The sequence below is a fragment of the Phocoena phocoena genome, chromosome 3, assembly GCF_963924675.1.
Source record: "Phocoena phocoena chromosome 3, mPhoPho1.1, whole genome shotgun sequence".
Classification (NCBI taxonomy): Eukaryota; Metazoa; Chordata; class Mammalia; order Artiodactyla; family Phocoenidae; genus Phocoena; species Phocoena phocoena.
The window spans coordinates 101,533,502-101,554,780 of NC_089221.1; the positions used below are offsets into that span (position 1 = coordinate 101,533,502).

At 39.5% G+C, this 21,279-nt stretch overlaps 1 protein-coding gene across 3 annotated transcripts in view; it reads left to right on the forward strand.

The window, feature by feature from the left end:
• Nucleotides 1–21,279, forward strand: part of SNCAIP (synuclein alpha interacting protein) — a 72,865-nt gene that overhangs the window by 26,551 nt on the left and 25,035 nt on the right. For 2 of the 3 annotated variants that reach the window (XM_065873098.1, XM_065873097.1), the window contains exons 3-5: nt 6,656–7,524; nt 9,176–9,355; nt 14,956–15,069. In XM_065873098.1, the coding sequence (XP_065729170.1) occupies nt 6,656–7,524; nt 9,176–9,355; nt 14,956–15,069 (1,163 nt within the window). The remainder of the gene's footprint in view (nt 1–6,655; nt 7,525–9,175; nt 9,356–14,955; nt 15,070–21,279) is intronic. The other variant, XM_065873099.1, reaches the window with a different exon arrangement.

The following is a 21,279-nucleotide window of genomic DNA, read 5'->3' on the forward strand; positions in this document are numbered from 1 at the left end:
GCTTTTGAGTATTTCTGTGAGTTTTTACACAATAAAGAAATGGGTGCAGATGGGGTACAAAGTGATGTGAGCAGGTCTTGACATTTCTGGGTTGGGCTGGGAATTAAGAAACTTGGGAAATTATGAAATTGGGAAACTGGGAAATCTGACTTTCTACAGCTGCTTTATATCAGTAGCCACTTAGGAAGTTTAGAACCACATCAATGAATCTTTTCCAGTAATATTTTAACATCTCAATGTGAATAAATCATTGGTTGATATTTTTATAAGAAAGTCCTCTGTACTTGCCCTTCAGCCTCACAACACCGTCAATAAAGGGTCTGTGACACCAATGAAAGGTATGAGCAAACAACTCCATGGGAGCATTTCTCACACCCACTGGCTCTTCCCAACATCATGGCCTGACACAGTACCCCAGATTCAGAGTTAACCCAACCCTTTCTTGGATCAGGTTCCAATCTAGTCTCCAAGGGTGGTACAGAAGAGCACCCAGCAAGTAGTCTTCACTCAGGCTCCATACCCATCTTCTTGTTGTCATGAGATAAGTATACCTGTCACCACGCCTTAGAACCTGAAGTGTTTGTGATGAGTAAGCCCACGATGGATTTCATTTACATCGGATTAAGGAAACTCTTGACTCTAGCATTGACCCTCCTAATCTTTCACAACGTCCCTCTCTTAGGTATAAAGCTGGAAGGAAATGGAATCCTGGAGAACTTAGAAGTCATGTCCTTGAAGGTGCCTGCGTTTCCAGCAGCTGTAGATGTGAAGTTCATTGTTGTGTACATTTTAAGGCAATTACAGCTAAAGCTGACCATTTTGTTTCTCAAGAAAAATAGTATTCCTTTCACTTCTAACAATAAATAGTAGGAAAACAGTATTTTATCCTAAAGACACATCCTTTTCTTCCTCTTCTTGATGTCTAAAGCTAATTTTCTAATATGGACACAAAACTCCATATTTAGAAGTAAAACAGGCATTTTGGGAGCCAGCACTGACGTTCAGTCTTGAAAATTGGATCCACCGTTGCAATAGCAAACTGTACATTATCTTCCTAAGAAAATACTAATGTATCAGTCCCAAGAGCCAAAGAGTTGTTCTGTGTCAGCAATCAGCTTAGCCTCATAATTATAAATTTGTGAGGATCTGTTGAAATACATGGATCCAGAAGAATTATAGTGTTTCATAGTGAGTCATTCAGAATAAAGAGCCCTGTTATTTGTAGACATTCCATACAGTCATAGAAATTTAGAGGTGGGTCAGGTCTTAGCAATCATGTGTCTAACCCCTTTATTTTACAGATGAAGAAGTTTTGGCTTAGAACTTAGGAAATACATGAAAATCCTTTAATATGCAGCACATCTTCAATAGCTTTACCAAGACTGTCTTTGAAATATTCAACACACTCAGTGTGTCCAAAATGTGGCGAGAGTGACTCATTGTGACAAGACTCATATTTATTTAGTATACGTTGCATCTTTGGTCTAGCATATTCCTTTGTTCCTTCTTCCCCCCTCTTGCTCCCTCCCTCCTCCTTCATTCATTTATTCTTTAAAAGGTTTAGCCCTTGAGCCCCAATATCTGTGAGATGCTGTGCTAGACAGAGGGCTGGTTATAAACACAAGGAGGTTCACGAACCATCTTTGCCCTTGAGGGACTCTCAAGAGAGAAGGTGAGACAGATGCATGAGTGAATTGTTGAAACAGAGCTTTATAAATGCGTGACTCTAGGTATGGGCAGATGTATCTCAGCACACTGAGAAGCAAAGGACAACAATTCCCTGGGAAAGTCAGAGGAAATGCACCAAGGAGGAACACCTGAGGAGAATCCTGGCAGATGAGCTTCCATCTCAGGCAGAGAAGGCAGCAAAGGTGTCGTAGGAGAGGGCGAACTTGCCCAAAGGCAGGAGAAGAGAAGGAAGGACTTGGGGTATCCAGAACTGTGTGAGTTTAGCAATGGAAATGCAGAGAAAAATTAGTGACGTGGGAATGGTGGTGCTGAGACGAGAAGATAAATTAGAAAATAAATAAAAGAGCTGATAGCTACCATGATAAAGAATTTAGCTACTATCCTGAAAGTCAGGGTTTCCCAAAGCTTAGTTGTTTAAGTATTATTTCCACAACCTCTCTTATTTTTGTTTGACCTGTAAACCACTTGTACTATTATTTTTAACTTATTTTTCTAAAACCATTTACTTTTAAGCATATTTGTTTTTGGAAGAAACTTTATGTCAGTGTTGTAAGTAAAAAATCAATGTCACTTGCAGTAAATTCAAGGACATCATTAAAATGAATGTGATGAAAATAAAGCATTTCTGCTAACTCTTTGCTTATGAAAGTCTCTGAGCTAAAGGCCCACAGTTTCATTATTCTGAAGGGAGTTTGTAAGTCTGGGAGAGTAGTTAAAGTCACTGTAGCACCAAACTGAGAGTCCTTAAATTAATTAAGAGGAAGAAAGAGTTGAAAGGTATATAGCTTGCTTACTCTCTGAGTCAGGGGGATTTATGGTTCCTGTGCACCACCTTAGATGCTGCAGGGGTATGTGTCCCACATAGGGGGAAATATTGTTTTAGGCAGTACAAGGCCTCTTCAAGGTTTTTGAACTAAGAAGTGACAAAATCAGACTTATCTGAAGAGGGGATGACTCAGGATCAAAAGGGAAACCAAAGAAGAAAAGAAACCCTGCAGGGGCTGTGGAAGGGTCTAGTCAGTATAATAAGATGAATAGAGGGACCAGATTAAAGAAGGATTTAGGATCAGGCTACGTAGGAGTTGGTACCTAAGGAATGAGGGACAGGGATGCCTTGGAGATGGATTGCTTGGGAGGCTGCATACATGGTCATGTGATTCAGGCCAGGTATATGAGGAATACGTTTAAGGAAGACAGAGTAGAGTGTGTGTGCACATATGCGTGTGTGTGTGTGTGCGCATATGTGTGTGTGTTTTGGATGAGGAGGGGGAAGGCAAGAAGCAGGTGATGGTAGGGGTGATAAGACCCCTGGATCAGAACATGCTACCTGTTACACATAACGTGCACATCCCAGGCTCACATTAAATGCTTGTTGAATAAATGGTGACCTGTGGATGGTCAGCAGGCAAATGGAAATACCCTGCTGGAGATCAGAGACGTTCCAAATGCCAGTTAGATTGGAAGAGGGAACTGTGGTCTACAAATCAGCCTCGAATGCATTGCCATTTACCTACTGACCATTTTAGAAACTTTGTGCCATAATCAGGTAGACAGGTTTAAGGTATATTGGGCATGTTTATGTTCATAAGATGTTAAAAATGAATCCACTCACCCAAAAAAGTCACTGAGAACCTACTCATGTAAAGCAGTTTGCTGGGTGCTTTGAGGGATAGAGAGGTAAATTAGACACAGACTCTTCTCACAGAGCTTGTCAAGATCTCATAAAATAATCGATAAAATTTTCTGGGATTTAAAGTTTAACATGTGAAGTATTTATTCATGATTTCCAGGAAACAACTTTAGGCTCAAAATCTTCCTATAAGCCCTAGTTAGTCTGATCTTTGTTTCCATGCATTATAAGCAGTGTTTCATGGGGTCGGGGTAGAACAACAGTATAAGTGGAATTTTTGGTAGACTTACAGAATCGGAAGTGAAAATCTTGCCTGTCATTAAGGACCCTTTTACTTGTGTTGTACTTAACATACCCATTTTCCCAGCTTAGGAGAAATAAACTAATTGCGTTTTATCCTTTATATATATATATATATATATATATATATATATATATATATATATATAATTGTCCTTCTCCTCAGACAGGTATATGATATAGTAATAAATTAGAGCATTCTCACAAAAAAACTGTTATCTAATCCACTTTTCATAACTGGGATTTTTTTTCCAGGTAGTCAAGACACAGACTGGAAAGCACAGATTTCCCTCTCAGCCTAAAAAAGAGTGATAGGTTTGAATAAGGAGGACAACAAGCCTAATGTTGATGCCCCTTCTTCAGTTTCTAGGCTCTTCTGTGGAAAGAAGTGTTTTCATAAGACTCAGACAGAATTCATTTCCATAGAGCATTCTTAATGGCTCCTGTCAGAACAAAACAGCTGGGAAACATATGGTATCCATTTCCCTGTATCACTTGGAAAAAATTTCACATGTAAATAAAGCCAACATAAAAGAGTAGCCCTTTGAACCCATGACCTTATACGATACATAAATATATTGGTACAATGCTCTCGTTGTATTGGCCCACTAAGTTATGTGGCTTTAAAATTTTTATTGCATTCTGAGATGCACATTATCAAGAAGTTTCCAAAAAATGAAGGTAATTGGAAAATACCAGCAAATACTATCCCTAATAATATATATGTATCTCAGAAATGTTAAGAAATATATATTTTTTTTCCTACTCTATTTTAAGGTTTTCAGAAAATTGATGGATAAAATTTAAGGCATATTTACATTTATAAACTCTGTGTCCACTATTTTTCTGTTGGTTTAAATAAGTAAGTAACCATATATTCTTGAAAGGAAGAGAGAAAGACTTGGCAAAAATTTGGCAGGCCTTAATGTTTTTTAGCTTTACATTTTGAGGGAGAAAGGGACATATAAAGGATAGAAAGACTTTTAAATTTATAATGGAACAACAGGAATTAGTCTTTGACTTTGCCTATTTACATTTCATAAATAACTAGAAAATCTAGCTCTCATTGGTGATTACCACGCCTCTGAGTTTATTAACAGGACTTTTGTCTCCTGTGAAATTAAGCCGTAAATCCCTGAGAAGGATACTCTTTGGGCATTTAAAAAGAAATGTAATGCGTTGGACAAAGAGATTCAAATTCAAATACTAGCACTTGTTAATTGTCTGCTCTGTGCCAAGTACTGTATACAACTGAGAACCAGAGCCAGCAGAAGGCAAGAGAAGCAGCAGCTTAAGAGCATCTAGACACCTTCCTTCCCTTCTGGAACATTCTCTGTTAATACCTGTTTCTTACTGGACAGAATCCAGGCCTCCCTCCACAGCTCACAGTATTGTCTTATATTCGCAAAAGTCCTCAGAGAAGGACCGCTTCGTGCAGACCCTCTGAAACCACAAGCAAAATTGTGGTCCATTTGGAGTAAAGAACTCACCCACCAATAAATAGGTACATAGCATTTAGGCTTAGAACACTCACTCTCACCTCCTTATTTTGGTTCCAGAACTTATATGAATCCTTTTGGAACACATAGCAGTAGGATGAAGAATGACCAAGGGTCTAAATTTGGGGAACGTTTCATAATTTATATCCTGCTTTCACCCCAAGAATCAATGGTAGCCAGGGACTGTTGCAGAAGTTACAGACCTGAGTACACCCTCGTCTTAGCTCCTTTACTTTTTGGTTGTGCTCCATAGCAAAGAACAGACACAAACACATGCTTTGGGGTTAAGTACTTCCCACCTGCTGTTGTTGCAGAAGAGGAGAGAGCAATGGGAGATGCCTAGTTAGAGGGCATGTCCTGAAACCTCACGCCTTTGATGGGGGATGGTGTAACCTCAGTGGGAAGGGAGTAGGAATCTGTAAACTGGTGGGCTGCAAGCTACCAAGAGTGCGGGGTCATCTTCGCAGTCAATGGAGTGTCCCAGAGAGGAGGTGGTGTCATCGAGGCTGAGGGAGGAAGGGGCAGCCGGTCACATGAGGCCGCTGCACTGCAGGAGGAGGTGGTGCTTACCTTTCACCTCCCGTTACACTCCGTCTCAGCCAGGCACTCGGACGCAGACTATACAGTCTTCATCTAAACTTTGCAAGAAATGAGAAGAAAAATAAATAGTCTGCCTACTTCACCCTCCCTTTGCACCTTCCTTCTCCTCTTTCCAAATGACCAAGGGCAGCAGTGACTCTTAAAGAGCACGTTCCCGTGTGAAGCTAGTGTATTATATTGCTGTGTCATATGCCAGAAAGTACTGTCAAATGCCCGTGAGTGATGGTTGACTGGAATACTCAGCCTGTGGTGGGATGAACTCAACCATGGCTTATCTCCCATGGTCCAGTCAGTCCTGACCACTTCATTCCTTCCTGTTCTTTCCCTAATCCACCTAACAAATCACCTAGGGAATCACCCAATAGGTATCAGTTTAAGTTTGCCCAGTATTAAACCATTTATCCCTTCTTTCTCTGAGACGTCATCGTAAGCTTTCAGAGTATACCCGTGCACGTGTGCACATATGCACGTACATCCCTTCTCTCCCTGGATTAGTTTGGAAGTTCGTTTAACACAAAGGATCCTATCCTCCAATTCTCGTTTTCAGGGTGATGGCAAGTATCAAAGTACTATCAAGGAGGTGCCACCACCCAGGGAATAAACCTGAGTATCTGTCTGGGTTTGTTTTCTTTAGCTGTCTGCCTTCACTATTATTACTACTTGAATTAATTTTGAGCCAATATGTCATAACTTTCTTTTACCATTGACTGCTTTTCAATGGTAAGTATGAACTGTTTGTTTTATGATATGCGTTCTCTCTTAATTCATCCCCTTTGAGCTTCGTCCTTAATTTGTCACAGGCTTCCTTGAGCATTACTTGAGTGGACCATGTCTGCCTGCATGGCCACGCTATTTTCAGTGTTTCAGATAGTCCCCTATTTTAATTTACTTTAAAAGAGTTTTTAATAGTCCCCTCTTTTAATTTATTTTAAAACAGTTTCTAGCTCTAGCTGGAATTGCAGTGTCTCAACTCTTATTACAAACACACAGAAGCCCACGGGAATCGCCGATGTATACAGTAAGTTCCGCCCAGTGAAGCGAGTGTCCCCACTGAAACATCAGCCAGAGACTCTGGAGAACAATGAAAGTGATGACCAAAAGAACCAGAAGGCAGAGTACCAGAAAGGGGGTGATTCTGACCCAGGCCCCCAACCTGAGGAGCTCAGCCCCAGAGATGGAGAGAGCAGCCCTCAAAGTAAGAGCACGGAGCCCAGCCCCTTGCTGGGTGAACTGGAGCATTATGACCTCGACATGGATGAGATTCTGGATGTGCCTTACATTAAATCCAGTCAACAGCTTGCCTCTTTTGCCAAGGTGACTTCAGAAAAAAGAATTTTGGGTTTATGCACAAGCATCAATGGCCTTTCTAGCAAAGCCTGTTCTACAGGAAATGCTGAGAACTCACTGTCCAACATGACACCATTTTGTGTTCTCTCTCCTGTGAAAAGCCCTCACTTGAGAAAAACATCCTCTGTCGTCCGTGACCAGCAGAAGCTCTCCACTGAAGAATCCGAGAGTTCTCCTCCTCTGGTTAAATGTGGCTCTGCATATGAGCCTGAAAACCAGAGTAAGGACTTCCCAAATAAGACCTTTAGTGAGCCTCATGGTCGGAAAGTTGACAAGGCAATGCCAGACTGCCAGCTCAGGGCCTTCCATCTGCAGTCCTCAGCACCAGACCCCAAACTAGAGGAGCAGATCGGTGGCATGAACTGGACCGGCTCCCAAGGCCCAGAAGAAAGGAGTGAGTACCTGAAAAAAGTAAAAAGCATCCTGAACATCGTTAAAGAAGGGCAGATATCTCTCCTGGTAAGTATGAATTAATTCCGTATACATACTAACAGTCTAGAGACTCCAGTTTTATCAGCTCCATTCATTAGTAACAGAATGATGATGCTTCTGTTCTAATTTTTGTTCAGTCTCTTCTTGTGGCTTTGGTTGGGAGATGTGACTTTTGAGTTTTAAAATTTTAAGTTAGGTGGTTAGCACAAGGAAAAACAATTGGCTATAGAGGGGAGTGTTATTTCACTTGAACTTTGCCTGAATTCAACTGGAATAAGGACACAGAGTCTAAAACAAAAACAAAACGAAAAAAGCCCAGCACTTTCTTTAATATGAATCTTAATGTCTTTCTTTTTTGCTTTTCAAATGGTTCCCAACGCTCTCACTCAGTTATTTGTGGGGATGTCAGTTCCTTGCTGATGGGGGACCTGCCAGAGACATGAACAGAGGGTCTTCTGTTTTATCCTGATCATTATTCAGAAGACTTGGACCAGGATGTTTGAAAGCATTCGCAGATAGAAACTTACCCTAGAGCTTGACTGCCCTCTGACCCACATGGAGTTTTTTTTAGTTCCAGGTCTGCATGTCTAGGGAGAATGAAGAAACTTTTCCAAAGACTCTAGACACAGAGTTATATGATGTAAGAAAAGTCTGTTCTGCTTAGGCTCAGAGAAAACTAAACTGCAGTCACATTCCATCTGCCGACGTTGTTCTTTCCTGGCTTCCAGACTTGGGTCAAACAGTAGTAAGCCTGAGCTGACACTGTGGTGTTAATTAAAGTCTCATTCAAGAAAATCATCACATCTTGGCAGTGTGATTCTACTTAGGGTAGAGCCGTGAGTAGATAAGTATAATGCGCTTGGTCTGTTATCACACGTCTTAGTGTTATAGTAGGATGATATGATTGAACAAAGTAAGGTAATATGTTTTTCATCTCCTGAAGATGTCTTTTCCATCTCTCCTGGCTCTTCCTCTCTATTTCTCCTTGGTTCATTCCTTTCTTTTGTCTTTCCCGTGTTTTTATGTTTCCCAAGTGATAAGACCTCTCAGTTTTACCCAGTCTTTATCAACGAGTTTATACTCAGGGGACTGAACTTCACTAGAGGTGAGGGGACCAAAGGCCAGGTAGCCTCCAGATACCCCAGGAGTTTGTTTAGGGATGAAAGTGTCTAGAGGTACCCGTGGGAGCATTGTCTGCAGCACTCATCACGTAGCTTGCCGTCAAAGCCAGCTCTCCATAGTTCAAGGCAATGCAGATGGTTAAGACAGGTAGTTCATTCATTTAACGAACCTACAACAGGGAATAAAACACAGCCTGGCCCTCAGAACTTAGCAGGAGTAGAGGAGACAGACAGGGAAGCTGCCAGTTACCATTAAGTGCCATCGCAGTTGTTAGAAAGCCAGCTTGGAACCGCTACAGACTTGCTGACTCCTGTCTGTCACATGTCTCCCATGAAGATAAGTCACTTGAGCATTCATGTTCTAAAGTGCAGTATAACAAAAATGTCATTGAAAATCGTTAGAATTAATTGCAAGGAGTTCTGACTTATTAGATCCCCGTAGCTGCCACCAGAGCTTCTGGAAGCTCATCTCTTCTTCCCAGTGCCCAGAGCAAAACCTCCATAGCATCTCCTTGTGATTTATTGACTTCAGTTTTCTCCTCTCACTCTGTGTTCAGCCACACCTAGCTGCCGACAATCTGGACAAAATTCATGACGAAAGCGGAAACAATCTCTTACACGTTGCCGCAGCGCAGGGACATGCAGAATGTCTGCAGCATCTCACGTCTCTGATGGGAGAAGATTGCCTCAACGAGCGAAATGTGGAGAAGTTGACTCCAGCGGGCCTGGCCATCAAGGTGACTGGTTGGGGGCCGGGCCCTCCACAGCTAAAAGTTGGGTTTCTATCTTGGAAGATTCCTAGTAAGTTTCAGTGTTAGAATGGTGGGAGAGAAGAGTGATATACCAAGCAAACAGCAAATGAACCTGTTGTATTTAAAAGGTTAATCATTTCAGTCACTAGCTGCTTTGAGATTTTGAGACTATATTCCAATTTAGGGTAAGCTTCAAATCAGCTAATAAAGAGAAAGGAAAATGATCTGTTGCCATTCTGAGAATTTTTGTTATTCTTAACCACCCCTGGATCTGTGTGAGGCTGTTTCATTTTTTCCTAATGTGAGTATAATGATCAAGACAAATGAGGAAAAGGTGTATTATAAGGGATGCTAGCACTCAGAAGTATTTCAGACAATAAAGTGGACTTCTAATGGATTACATCTCAAGTTTAAACGTCTGCAGTATCAGGAGTTGTTTAGAATATCAGTGCCGAGTTTGCGTTTGGCTCTTGCAGAGTACAGTATGTTATCTGTCAAAAACTCCACAAATTAATGCCGACTGGGGTAGAGTTAAAACCTAGAAACTGTGGTACAGGAAAACATGGTCTTTTATAGCACTGCAGTGAGTGCCTCTGTAAAATATAACACATCACTAGAAGGTTAACTATTAAACTAAAATTACTTTTAAGATCTTTGGTAAATAAATGTGGAATTCAGTCACATTTATTAATAAGCCAGAAGTGAAGTTTAGGGAAATATAATACATCTTGTGCTTCTGCATATGTACTTTACTTTACTTAATAGTTACATCTTCTAAAAGCTGAATAATCATAATTTTTATAAATGGAACTATACTGAAATTTACTAGGGGAACTTGCTAGTTAAAGAAGTCTACTTGTGAATTCACTGAAGAACGTGTTATATTTGGAAAACAAGCAGTTTCCTTCCCCAGTATACCTCTTATGCAAATCTGAATTTTTGTGTCTTCCATTTATTTATCATTCAGCAAAGATTAAAAAGTTGTTTTCTGTTTTATTTAATGTTACTCAGTGATTAGCTTTTTTGATCAAATAAGAAATCCATGACCCCAGTGAATATCATTTTCCTTTAGTTGTAAATGATGCTATGTCAGATTAAGAGCTGAACTGCAGGCAGCTATCAAGAAGAAAGAGAAATGAAATGTGAAGTCAAAGTCAAGCATAGTGGAGTTCAGCAATGTGTACGAGTCCACCAGGTACTGTGTTAAGCTGCTGGCAAAACAAATTTAAATGAGACATAGTCCCTTTTCTTAAGGAACTGATAACCTGGTGGATAAGGCAGGTAAATGATCAGTAATACAAGTGCAGGATGGCGAATTCAGGATCTAGTCCCATGTTGGAATCCTGTAGGAAGGCAGGAGTTGGGTTTGGTAATCAGTGGGCATGTGTCCGTTATGACTAAAATATTCTTGCAATGCCAGTGATTGTTGACATTCGCCTTGCCATTTTAATATTTATAAAATACAGTTCTCATTAGTTTTCCTGATTAATGGTGCATTTTGAATGTATTCTAACTACATAGTTGTATGAAATGTTTTTGTTAATTTATATGCCTGAGTCCTTGTTCTGATAGGGTAGGGATCTTCAGAGTAGGAAGATACAAAAGAAATTTAGTGGTCATTAAGCCAACCCTGGGTAAACTCCTTCTATGGTATCCCAATTAAGTGTTAATTCATTCTTAAACTGCTCCAGTCAACATAGGATCCCCATCATACAATCAGCATGCAAACTTAAACAATAAAATTTTTTTTGCTTCAATGAAGAACATACATCAAGCCCACAGGACTCAAAAGCTCTTATAGTTTTGCAGTCTCAGGCTTTTCATACTTTACTTCTGGACAATGATCTGAGAACTGGAAGTATTCTTTTACTCCTTTGTTTAATCTAGAATTTACAAAAGCAGTAAATACAAATATTTTATAATATATGCCACCCTCTTTGGCCGTCTGTCCTGACACATGTCCTGCCCCAGTCCATTAGTGTATTGTGATGGACATTGATGAAATTGAGGGAGTGCTAAGAAGTCATCATTCTTCCGTTTTAGGACCTTGTTTTGAACACTAGTAACTAACTGGTGGTATTTCACCTCCTTAAGCACAGTTCTGAGAACCCTGCTGTCATTAAAGAAAACAAACTTGGTACAAATGGGCAGAAGTTGCTCAGATAATATGTGTTGGCTGACAGGAAGCAGAGTCAGAGACGAGGTATCAAATAAAAAGATTACATTAGAAAAGGGGCTCTGAAGTCATACCAAGGCTTAAGAACATCTCCCCACACTGTTAAACTCCTTAAATATGGAACATCATAAGTTCTTGCCAGCTACATGCAGACTTTATTGAGTGCTTTCTGGGGACCCAACACTAGATACTGTGGGAGTTCAACAGGCATTATTAAGTGCCCTTTGGCAACAGTTAAGCAAAATAATTGTAAAGAAAGATTTCTAAAAGGTGAGAACAGTCTGTTTTCTAAAATGGAGCCAGCACAAGAAATTACTTTAGAATCTAAACGGATTTGGAATGAAATAACCTTGATTCTCTTTTTATTTCTGAGTAAGCCCAAAGACAAAATGCTGGTCTGGTGAGAAAACATGTAACCTACTGATATTCCTTTTTAACATACAGTGAGCGACCCAAGGCTCAGGGACTTCAGCAGGCAAAAATCTCCCACTAGAATCTACTAACATTTTTTGTTTTCTTGGTATTTCTAATAATGGCAAGTGATGCTGCTTTCAAACTCATAGTAGTGATATAGTATTTCCTTTTCCCTCTCTAGCAACTTTTTATTTGTTTAAATGTTTCCTTGAGTAACTAAACCTAACACACATCTAACAGAACATTCTCCCCAACAGCAGCAGAATATGCATTTTTCTCAAGTGTACATGAAATAGTCTCCATGATAGACCATATGTTAGGTCATAAGACAGATCTCAATAAATTTAAAAGGATTAAAATCATACAAAGTATGTCCTTCCACCATAATGAAATACAATTAGGTATTAATAACAGAAGAGAATTTAAGATATTCAGAAGTATATAGAATTACACCTCAAAATAATAATTGTATCAAAAGAGAAATTACAACAGAAATTGTAAGATATTTAGAGATGAATGAACATGCAACATACCAACATTTAAGCATGCAGCTAAAGCAATGCTTAGAGGGAAATTTATAGTTGTAAATGCATATGTTTAAAAAAGAAGGAGGAGGGGCTTCCCTGGTGGCACAGTGGTTGAGAGTCTGCCTGACGATGCAGGGAACACGGGTTCGTGCCCCGGTCCGGGAGGATCCCGCATGCCGCGGAGCAGCTGGGCCCGTGAGCCATGGCCGCTGAGCCTGTGCGTCCGGAGCCTGTGCTCCACAACGGGAGAGGCCACAGCAGTGAGAGGCCCGCGTACTGCAAAAAAAATAAATTAAAAAAAGAAGGAGGAGGAAGATCTCAAATTATTGGCCTAATCTACCTCAAGAAACTAGAAAAATAAAGCAAACTAAATTCAAAGCAAGCAGAAGGAAGAAAATTAAAATGTTTTCAAGCAAAAGTAAATGAAATAGAGAATAGAAAAATAATAGAGAAAATCAGCAAAACTAAATTTGGTCTCATAAAAAGATTTAAAAAAATTAGCAAGCCTTTAGTTAGACTGACCAAAAAAGAGAGAGAGAGAAAGAAAGAGAGAGAAGACTCAAATTACTAAAATCAGAACTATTGCCTCATATTTTTGTGTTCTGTGTAAATATCCATTGATGTAAATTGTCTTGCCTCATAGACGCTCAGTATGGTTCCTGCACCTTTCTTTATTCAGAGGGAATGAAGCACGTTGTGTCAGTGGGGTTTTTTAAATTCTCGTAAGAAACACTGCATGCTCAAATTGTGTAATTTAAGGAAAGTCTGTAATGAATGATTTATATACAAAAGGAGGGTGGGTGGACAGGGTGTAGGGAGCCCGTGAAGGAAAGTGCAGTATATTGGGGTCAGTAACAACCAGAGCACAGTTACCAACCCAGAGCCTGAAAGGGCAGGGGAAGGACCTTGAGATAGAGAGGGTTGAGTAGAACTGCTGACTTTTGACCCTTGACTGGTGGCAGGACTCAGCAGACCAGTGGCACCTCCATAAAGGGGGCGTTGAGAACAAGGGGGACCTCAAACACTCTATTTTCCTGGTCTCCTGTTACTGCTTTCCATTAGCCAAACCCAGTCAGAAGCCAGGGGGCAAGGGAGCCAACACATACAGATCAGCCTCCCTGGGCAGAAACGAGGGCAGAAACAGGAGGAGATAGATCTGAATGGGGCACCTGGAAGCTATTCAGCACACACCTGATCATGCTAGATGCCCCAGTCAGAGAGAACTATTCTGCGTGTGAATAGTTGGAAGTTGACTACTTGAAATTCCATTATCCAAATAGGAGTAAATGAAGAATGAGCAGATGACCCGCCCTGTCTTGTTTTTAGAATAGGCTTCCCTGACTTCATGCCCACAGTAGTTCTTTTCTCCTGTGCTAAGGTCCCATACCATGCAAACCAGGAATGCAGTTGAATGTCTCATTTGTCTTATGGAGTTACTGTGAGGATCTAAGAGAGCATTCTAATACAGTGTAAGGTGACGTATTATGTGCTTGGTAAGCTGACATGCATCGCCTCATTTGATCTTTACAGTAACTCCATGAGGTAGCTGCTACTAACCCCTGCTATTTCATAGATGAGAAAATTGAGTATCGGAGAGATGAGGTAAGTTGTTCAAAGTCTCGTAACTAAGTGGTGGATTAAGGGTTTAAATCCATTCCAAAGTCTGGGTCTTAATCACTAGGTTACATATGTCACGACTGCCTTCCTGGTTTGCACAGTGTGGGATCCGAGCACAGGAGAACAGGGCTACTGTGGGCAGGAAATCAGAGAAGGCTTCAGTGAAAGTAGCATTTGAGCCAGTGTAATGGGATTATTTTCCTTTTCTTTATTTTGGACTCCTAACATGCTAACTTATCAAGAGAAAAAGCAGAGTTAATGGATAAACAAATTGTGGTATATTTATACAATGGAATACTTCTCAGCAATAAAAAGGAATAAACTATCTCCAAGCACTAGCTTGGGTGAATCTCAGAAGAATTATGTTGGGTGAAAGAAGCCAGATGCAAAAGAGTACATACTCTATTCTGCTGTGATAGGAATCATAGTGGTCGCCTGGGCAAAGGGGAGGGGTATGAGAGCAAGGGAGTACTAGAAACGTGGGCGTGCGGTGGAAATGTTCTACATCTTGACTGGAGTTGTAGTTAACAAGAGAATATATTTGTCAAAATTCATGAAGCTGTACTTTAAAAAGAGTATATTTTATAGTTTGCAAATTATACCTCAATAAATTGATTTAAAAATAACTGATGAAATTATGAAAATGTATTAAGTAAAAATTATGCAGTTGATTTAGAGTCAAAATTACTGTTCAGAAATATAATAGGTGATATACATTTATTGTAAATGAATTAAGCCAGATATAAAAGCCAAAATTCATGTGATTTTTCCCTTGGTAAAATTACCACCTGTGAGGTATTTTTTCAAACCTGAATTACCTTAAATTTCTTTTTTTTTTCTTTTTAATCTAGAATGGTCAATTGGAGTGCGTACGCTGGATGGTGAGTGAAACAGAAGCCATTGCTGAATTGAGTTGTTCTAAGGATTTTCCAAGCCTTATTCATTACGCAGGTTGCTTTGGCCAGGTATGAAGAAATTTTTAATTATCTTCTATTTGCATGCTATGTAATCTATCTCTCTTTAAATTTTTAGTCCATCAAAATCCAAACATAAAAAATCATCAAAAATGTATTCAAAGATTTATAAGCAGTGATATTCATTGCAGCATTTTTTTATATGAAAGAAATGTTTTAAACAACCTAAATATTCCAGATAGGATATTGGATAAATAATGAAGCAACATCCATACGATGGAATTTTACAGAAAAATATTCATTATATAATATTGAATTAAAATGTATGAGACAAAACTGTTCCTGTAATTTGGTACCAACTTTGAATTTTGGAGAGAGAGAAAGAGAAATAGATAATAAAACTAGAAAAAACTATGTCACAACTTGTTTTTATAGTAATTATCACTCAGGGTAGAATTATAAGTGACTTTTATTTTCTTTCTTATATTTTTCACTTTTTTCCAAATTTCCTACAATAAACAAATTTAACTCTTGTCAAAAGGAAAAATGATAGATTTTCTTGAAACCAAAATTAAGAAGAAAATCTTTGGTATGGCATTAATCGGGGAAGTCTCTGTCCATTAAAGATAAGCAATCACACTAACTAAATGAGTCTCAGTTACAACCAGTTTCTGCGTTAGGAAATCCCAGTGTGAGTAACTGATGTGCACAGATCACAGTCCCGTCTATGCAGTAAAAAATCATCACTAACTCCCTTTGAGAAGGGTGAGTATAAATTATCTTTTTAAAAAAAATTGGAACCACAAAATGCCAATCTCCGTCTTAAAAAAATATAAATAAAGTCAGCACTGTATTAAAATAGATTTAATCACATTTGTTTGTGGCGAAGAAAATTGCTTCTCATGCATATGACCTTATCCCTTTGGCTTCATACACTTTCCCAGTGGCAGTAAATTGTGGTATTGTCAACAAGAGATTATGCTTTTTCAAGCATGACAATCTCAAATTTTAAAAATAGACTCCTAGAATATTACCACAGCCTTTCTTCAGGGGGAGTCATGTTAGGTGATAGTTTATTTTGTGCCATGGTAACTTCAATTAATATATATGTAATGTTTCCTATATGTACCAAGCACCACGCCGTTGGATTTTGTGTACATTATCTGCCTTATGCCTTAAAACAACCTTATTGGATTCTGTTGTTTTTATCCCCATTCTATAGATGAGGAGACTGAAAAAAGAAATCTTAAGTGGCTTGCATGTGGTAGTAACTTTGTAAATTAGTAGTAACAAAGTAAAATGCTTACTTTGCTAGTAAGTAGTAGTAACAAAGTAAATAGTAGTAACAAAGTAGTAACAAAGTAAATTCTTACTTTGCTAGTAAGAGCAAAGGCTGGATCTCAACTCAGGTCCTTTGGCTTTGGGACCAGATTCTGGTTTTCCTCCATTTGTGTAGATAATTTGTATAGCTTGTTTACAGTGGCACGGATACAGCTGCAGAAGTCCTTTTTTACAATTTTATCTCACAATACGTTGTGATATTTGGAGTATCGTAACACAGCTCGTATGAAATTCATGGAATGAAGAAAGGAGCAGGAAGAACATTTAAAATTTGTAAAAGCCAATGTCTTTGAAATAATTACTCCGTTTTCTTTGTGTATTGTATTTATGAGCCCCAGTCATGGTGCTCTACAAACAAACGTAAGAATTAATAAGATTTGTTAAGATGCCCTTTTTTTGCTTAGACTGGCAAAGGGGAGAATAGTATTTTCAAATGACCAAAAGAATCACTAAGACAATAGTCTTCATAAATCATTCTCAGTATAAAACAAAATTTTATTTATTCTCAAATTGTCTGAGTAATTGTTTCATACCCCTGATTTCATTTGCTTATGTAAAGCCTAAAGAGGAATTTCAGCTATCAGTGAAAAGGCTGACTGCACTTTTGGAAGAGCTTGCCAAAGAAAAGGAGGAAAGGATTGCACTGCTGTTCTGAGACTTTAAGTCAATAATTGGGCATCCGGCCTTCTTTGTCCTGAGCAATGTTGCTTATATGTGCCAGTTTCTCTCTTCAGCTCTCACAGCAGGCTTCTCATAATTTTGAAGCTATTGGGACAGAACAAAAGAAAGTGCCATTTCTGGGACTGGTTGGGTGATAGTGTAGTTTGCCTGGCTGGACTAGAGGAAAATATGGAAATTAGTGACCTATGTGAAGAGCCATGTCAAACATTTGCTTCATGTTAGTATCAGTCTTCAGATTGTTATTTCAAGCTGATAAGCATTTTTAATGACCTCAAGTACAGCAAGGCATTCCAGCAGTGCCTTCAGGAGAGCATTCCTAACTACGTAGAAAATGTAGAAGCCCATTAGGACTGCAAATTCTGCCCAGCCATCCTACATCCGCCGCGACCACTTATGTAACAGATAACCTGTGGAGATGCTGAACCTGGAACCATTACAAGGCTAATATTTTCACAAGGAAGACTGTTATTGAACAGTTTTCTAATGGATTCAGCACATGCAGTTTTTTCTACATCAAGCAGGCACTTGAGTGTGTTCTGGTTTTGTTTCTTCAGTAAATACCTTTGGAAAGGATAGTACAGAGGAAAATTCCTCTCTTGGTTTATTTTAGTTGCCCTCTGCCCCTCCTATAGATTCTTAAAGAATGAGCTCCATTTGACTCGCAATTTGTGTCCTTTTACTGGTTAAAATTACCTTTAAGGGCTCCAGAACCGCAGGGTAGCCAGCAGTTTTTAGTGGTCTTCTGGAGTGATAGATCTTTGGGTGATAGGAATTGATTTTCCTCCTCTTGACACACCAGGTCTCGGAGGGGGCAGCTATTTCATTCCCTGATTGTACCTAACAGAACCGGCCACAGGGAGCATGAAGGTGAAAGCATGAGGGACGCTCAGGGAATGAGCAGGGGCGTCCTCGGATGGGCCTGCTTTGCTGTCCCTTGAGAGAGATGCTTGCTGGGGAAACAACTGAGACAGAATTGTCTCAAGTCAAAGTCACCGCCTGTGTAACTTGGGCAGTTTTATTCGAACATGAAGGTTCAGATGGTCTCGTCCAGGATCCCAGCAAAGTTCTTGCCCTCAGGTGCTTGGGGGCTCCGGCCTGTTTTGCATTGGTCACTGGTTCAGTGGGCTCTCTGATACTTTCAACATCAAACTTATCATTTTGTTTCTGAATCTTTCATGTGACTTTTGGTCAAGGAGTTTTGCTACGGAAACAACAGGAATCATAGCATTAAGCATTTACCAAGAAAGAGCACATTTGCCTACGCTATGGTCATTCTCCATTTTAAATGTTTGCCCTGATACAGATCAAAAAAAAAACCAAAAAGCACTTTTTCAAAAAAGAAAAAGCTCAGCAGTTCCTACGAATGGTCATGAATAGGCATGCTGGTGAGGGGGTTCCTTCCACAGGCTGTGTTATCGTTTTTCCACGGTTTACTTTAAAAAGGGGAAATATTCTGTTGACTTTATTGTTTCATTGTCATGGGGTAGAAAAAAGTAAACAACACTGAAAGGGTTATGATTGCAGATGAAAGCAAACTGAAAAATCTTTGAATGGCACAAGCATTCATCTGCTCTCCAAGGACCTTTGAAAAAGCTTAACCAACACAGAGCTCCACAGCCCACAGACTGACAGTTAATGTGATTTCTGTGACCCAAAGGTTGGAAAGGGAGTGTGTCCTTTATGGAGTCAGGGGTCATGGGGCAACGAGCCATGGTGGATATTCATACTCAGAAGACAGAGAACATTAGCTCCTGAATCTGAGTTTAAATCCTAGCCCTACCCTTACTAGCTCAGTAACCTTGCATACATTTACATTTTTTAAAAAAAGAAAAGATCTCCCTGGACCTCAGTTTCCTCATCTTTAAAATGGAGATAATAGAACCTTCTTTACAGGGTTACTCTGAGGTCCAAATGAGAAAAGCCACATGAAGCACTGCCCACTGCCAGCACATATTAGACACTAGGTAAATGTTGGCTATTATGGTTATTGGATACCTTCCACTTTATTATTTTTATTTCTATAAATATTATTTAATATATTTATTTCACTATGAGTGAAGTATCAGAGAAATTGGGCAAAGAATTATTTGGGCCTTATCCTATTTAATCAATTCTTAGATGTATTTTTTTTTCACATTTTACTATCTCTAGATTCAACATTTATCTTACAGTAAATGACGATATGAGATTACTGCTGGCCATCTTTTTACATTTGAACGTGCCAAAAACTGGAGTGAATCTTATAATTGATGGCACGTTAGATTTGATAACCTATGATCACAGGCAAAGCTGCTTCCTTTAGAACTTATGGTTGTAACAAAACTGTAGACATTTTATTGATACCAGTAATAAACCGGTGGCATAGTTTTCAATTACATTTTTAATTAGACTGTCCAGCAAATCTCATAAGTTACATGCATTAATTGCCGCTTTAAATAAATTACATTGCCTTTAAGAACATGCAAGTAGGTTTCAAGTCGTTAGATGTAAGTTGAATGGGTAGGTGGGTGTGTGGGTGATTGGGTGGAATGTCAGTTGCAGAGGCATTCTGTAAAATAGAAATAATACAGAAGAGCCAGCCCATCCGTGGGACTGTATTGGATGTTCTCTGAAAGCAATGCCTATGGGAAAATGAACATCTGAAGTTACATTCTTCCTTTAACATCTTCCTGATACACACACACACATACACACCACGCACACACTGGTGGGGGGCAGAGGAAAGAACCCGTGGAATGTCTAAAAGATAAAAGAAGAGGTGGTCATCATTGCATATATAACATGTATGCATTTACAAGGGCCTTCTTAGTTGGAGAAAATAGCTGTATTTGTTCTGTTCTCCTTACTAGATATTTGTCAAATAAGTCACTGTTTAAATTGTAGGACTGTGGATCTCTGCTGGAATGTTCTCCAGAATCAGAGCAGAAAGCATTTCTCAGAGACTGGATGCTAAACATGCTTTTACCCAAACCAAGGGATTCTAGCCATCTCCATGTCCCTCTCAGAAATCCTAAGTGGACAGCCAGCCCATCCCTTTGTGCAGTACTTCTGTGCACTGTATCGTAAGGGAGATTGTCATTTCCATCGATTTCTCAGTGAACAGGCCAGTTGCGTAGCTTCTTATTAAAGTAAATTGTCCACTGCAGAACACAAAACTGAATTGGAGGGGCTGGGCAAAGACGTGCCTTGTTCTGAACAATAGGATAAACATTCTTCCTTTATGTAAGTCTCGCATGTTGAATTGGGTAAGAGCCTTAATTATAGGAAAGAATTATCCATGACATCGTAAGAAAAGCAGGCAGGTTGTCATAACAGTATGGACTGCACCTGACTGGGAGAGTCAGGGGCCAAGGCAACTCCTGCCTCACATAGACCTTGCCCTGTTCTCCCAGGTCATCAAGCCCCTGCAAAGTCCAGGTCTCTAGATTCTTCCCAGATTTCTACAAAGGGAAAATTCCTAGTCTTAGGAATAGTATTCTATTTCCTATAACTCCATTACTATAAGTTATTCAGTTATATTCAGTTATTCGAAACACTGAATTATAATAAAGGGCATTTTCTGTGCATGTGGAATAGACATATCCACTATAATATTTAATCGAGTCTGAAAAACATGAAAGTATGCCTGACAAGAAGGTACATATAAAACATTTCTGAGTATCTTGAACTCCTCTGAACTTTACTTGCTAAAGAGAGAAGCTGCTAGAATATCAGATAATATCCAGTTGTCTTCTTCAGTTTTCTGATTTGTAAAATAATTGAATTGGATAATTCCCTAAAATCTCTGCCACTTCGCATTTTTAACATTTAATATCATGGGGGTCACCACAAACTTGACAACGACATTGAAGATGGCAGCACTGTCCTTTTCACCAGTAGGGGCCCGGCAACCTGCCCGCTTGATGTTTCTGTGTCTTAGGCATTGACTTCTAACCAGTTGGTCATGTCATTGATCTTGAGGTACACCCACTCATCCAGATCTTTTCGGGAGTTAAGATCACATGGTTCGATCATCTGTCTCCAGATAAAAATATTTCGGTTTTTTCCCTACCTAATTAGGAAAAATAAAGGAAGTTGTTGTACCTTATGCATTGGAAACATCACCTGCTCTGGTCCAAATGTCACTCCCAGCTTCCTCCAAGTTTGCCTCTGAAGAAGAGGATTAAGCACATCAGCCTATCTTATCACACTCCTACCTCCCAACCCTAGCCTCCAGGCTTTGCTCCACCTCATTCTCTA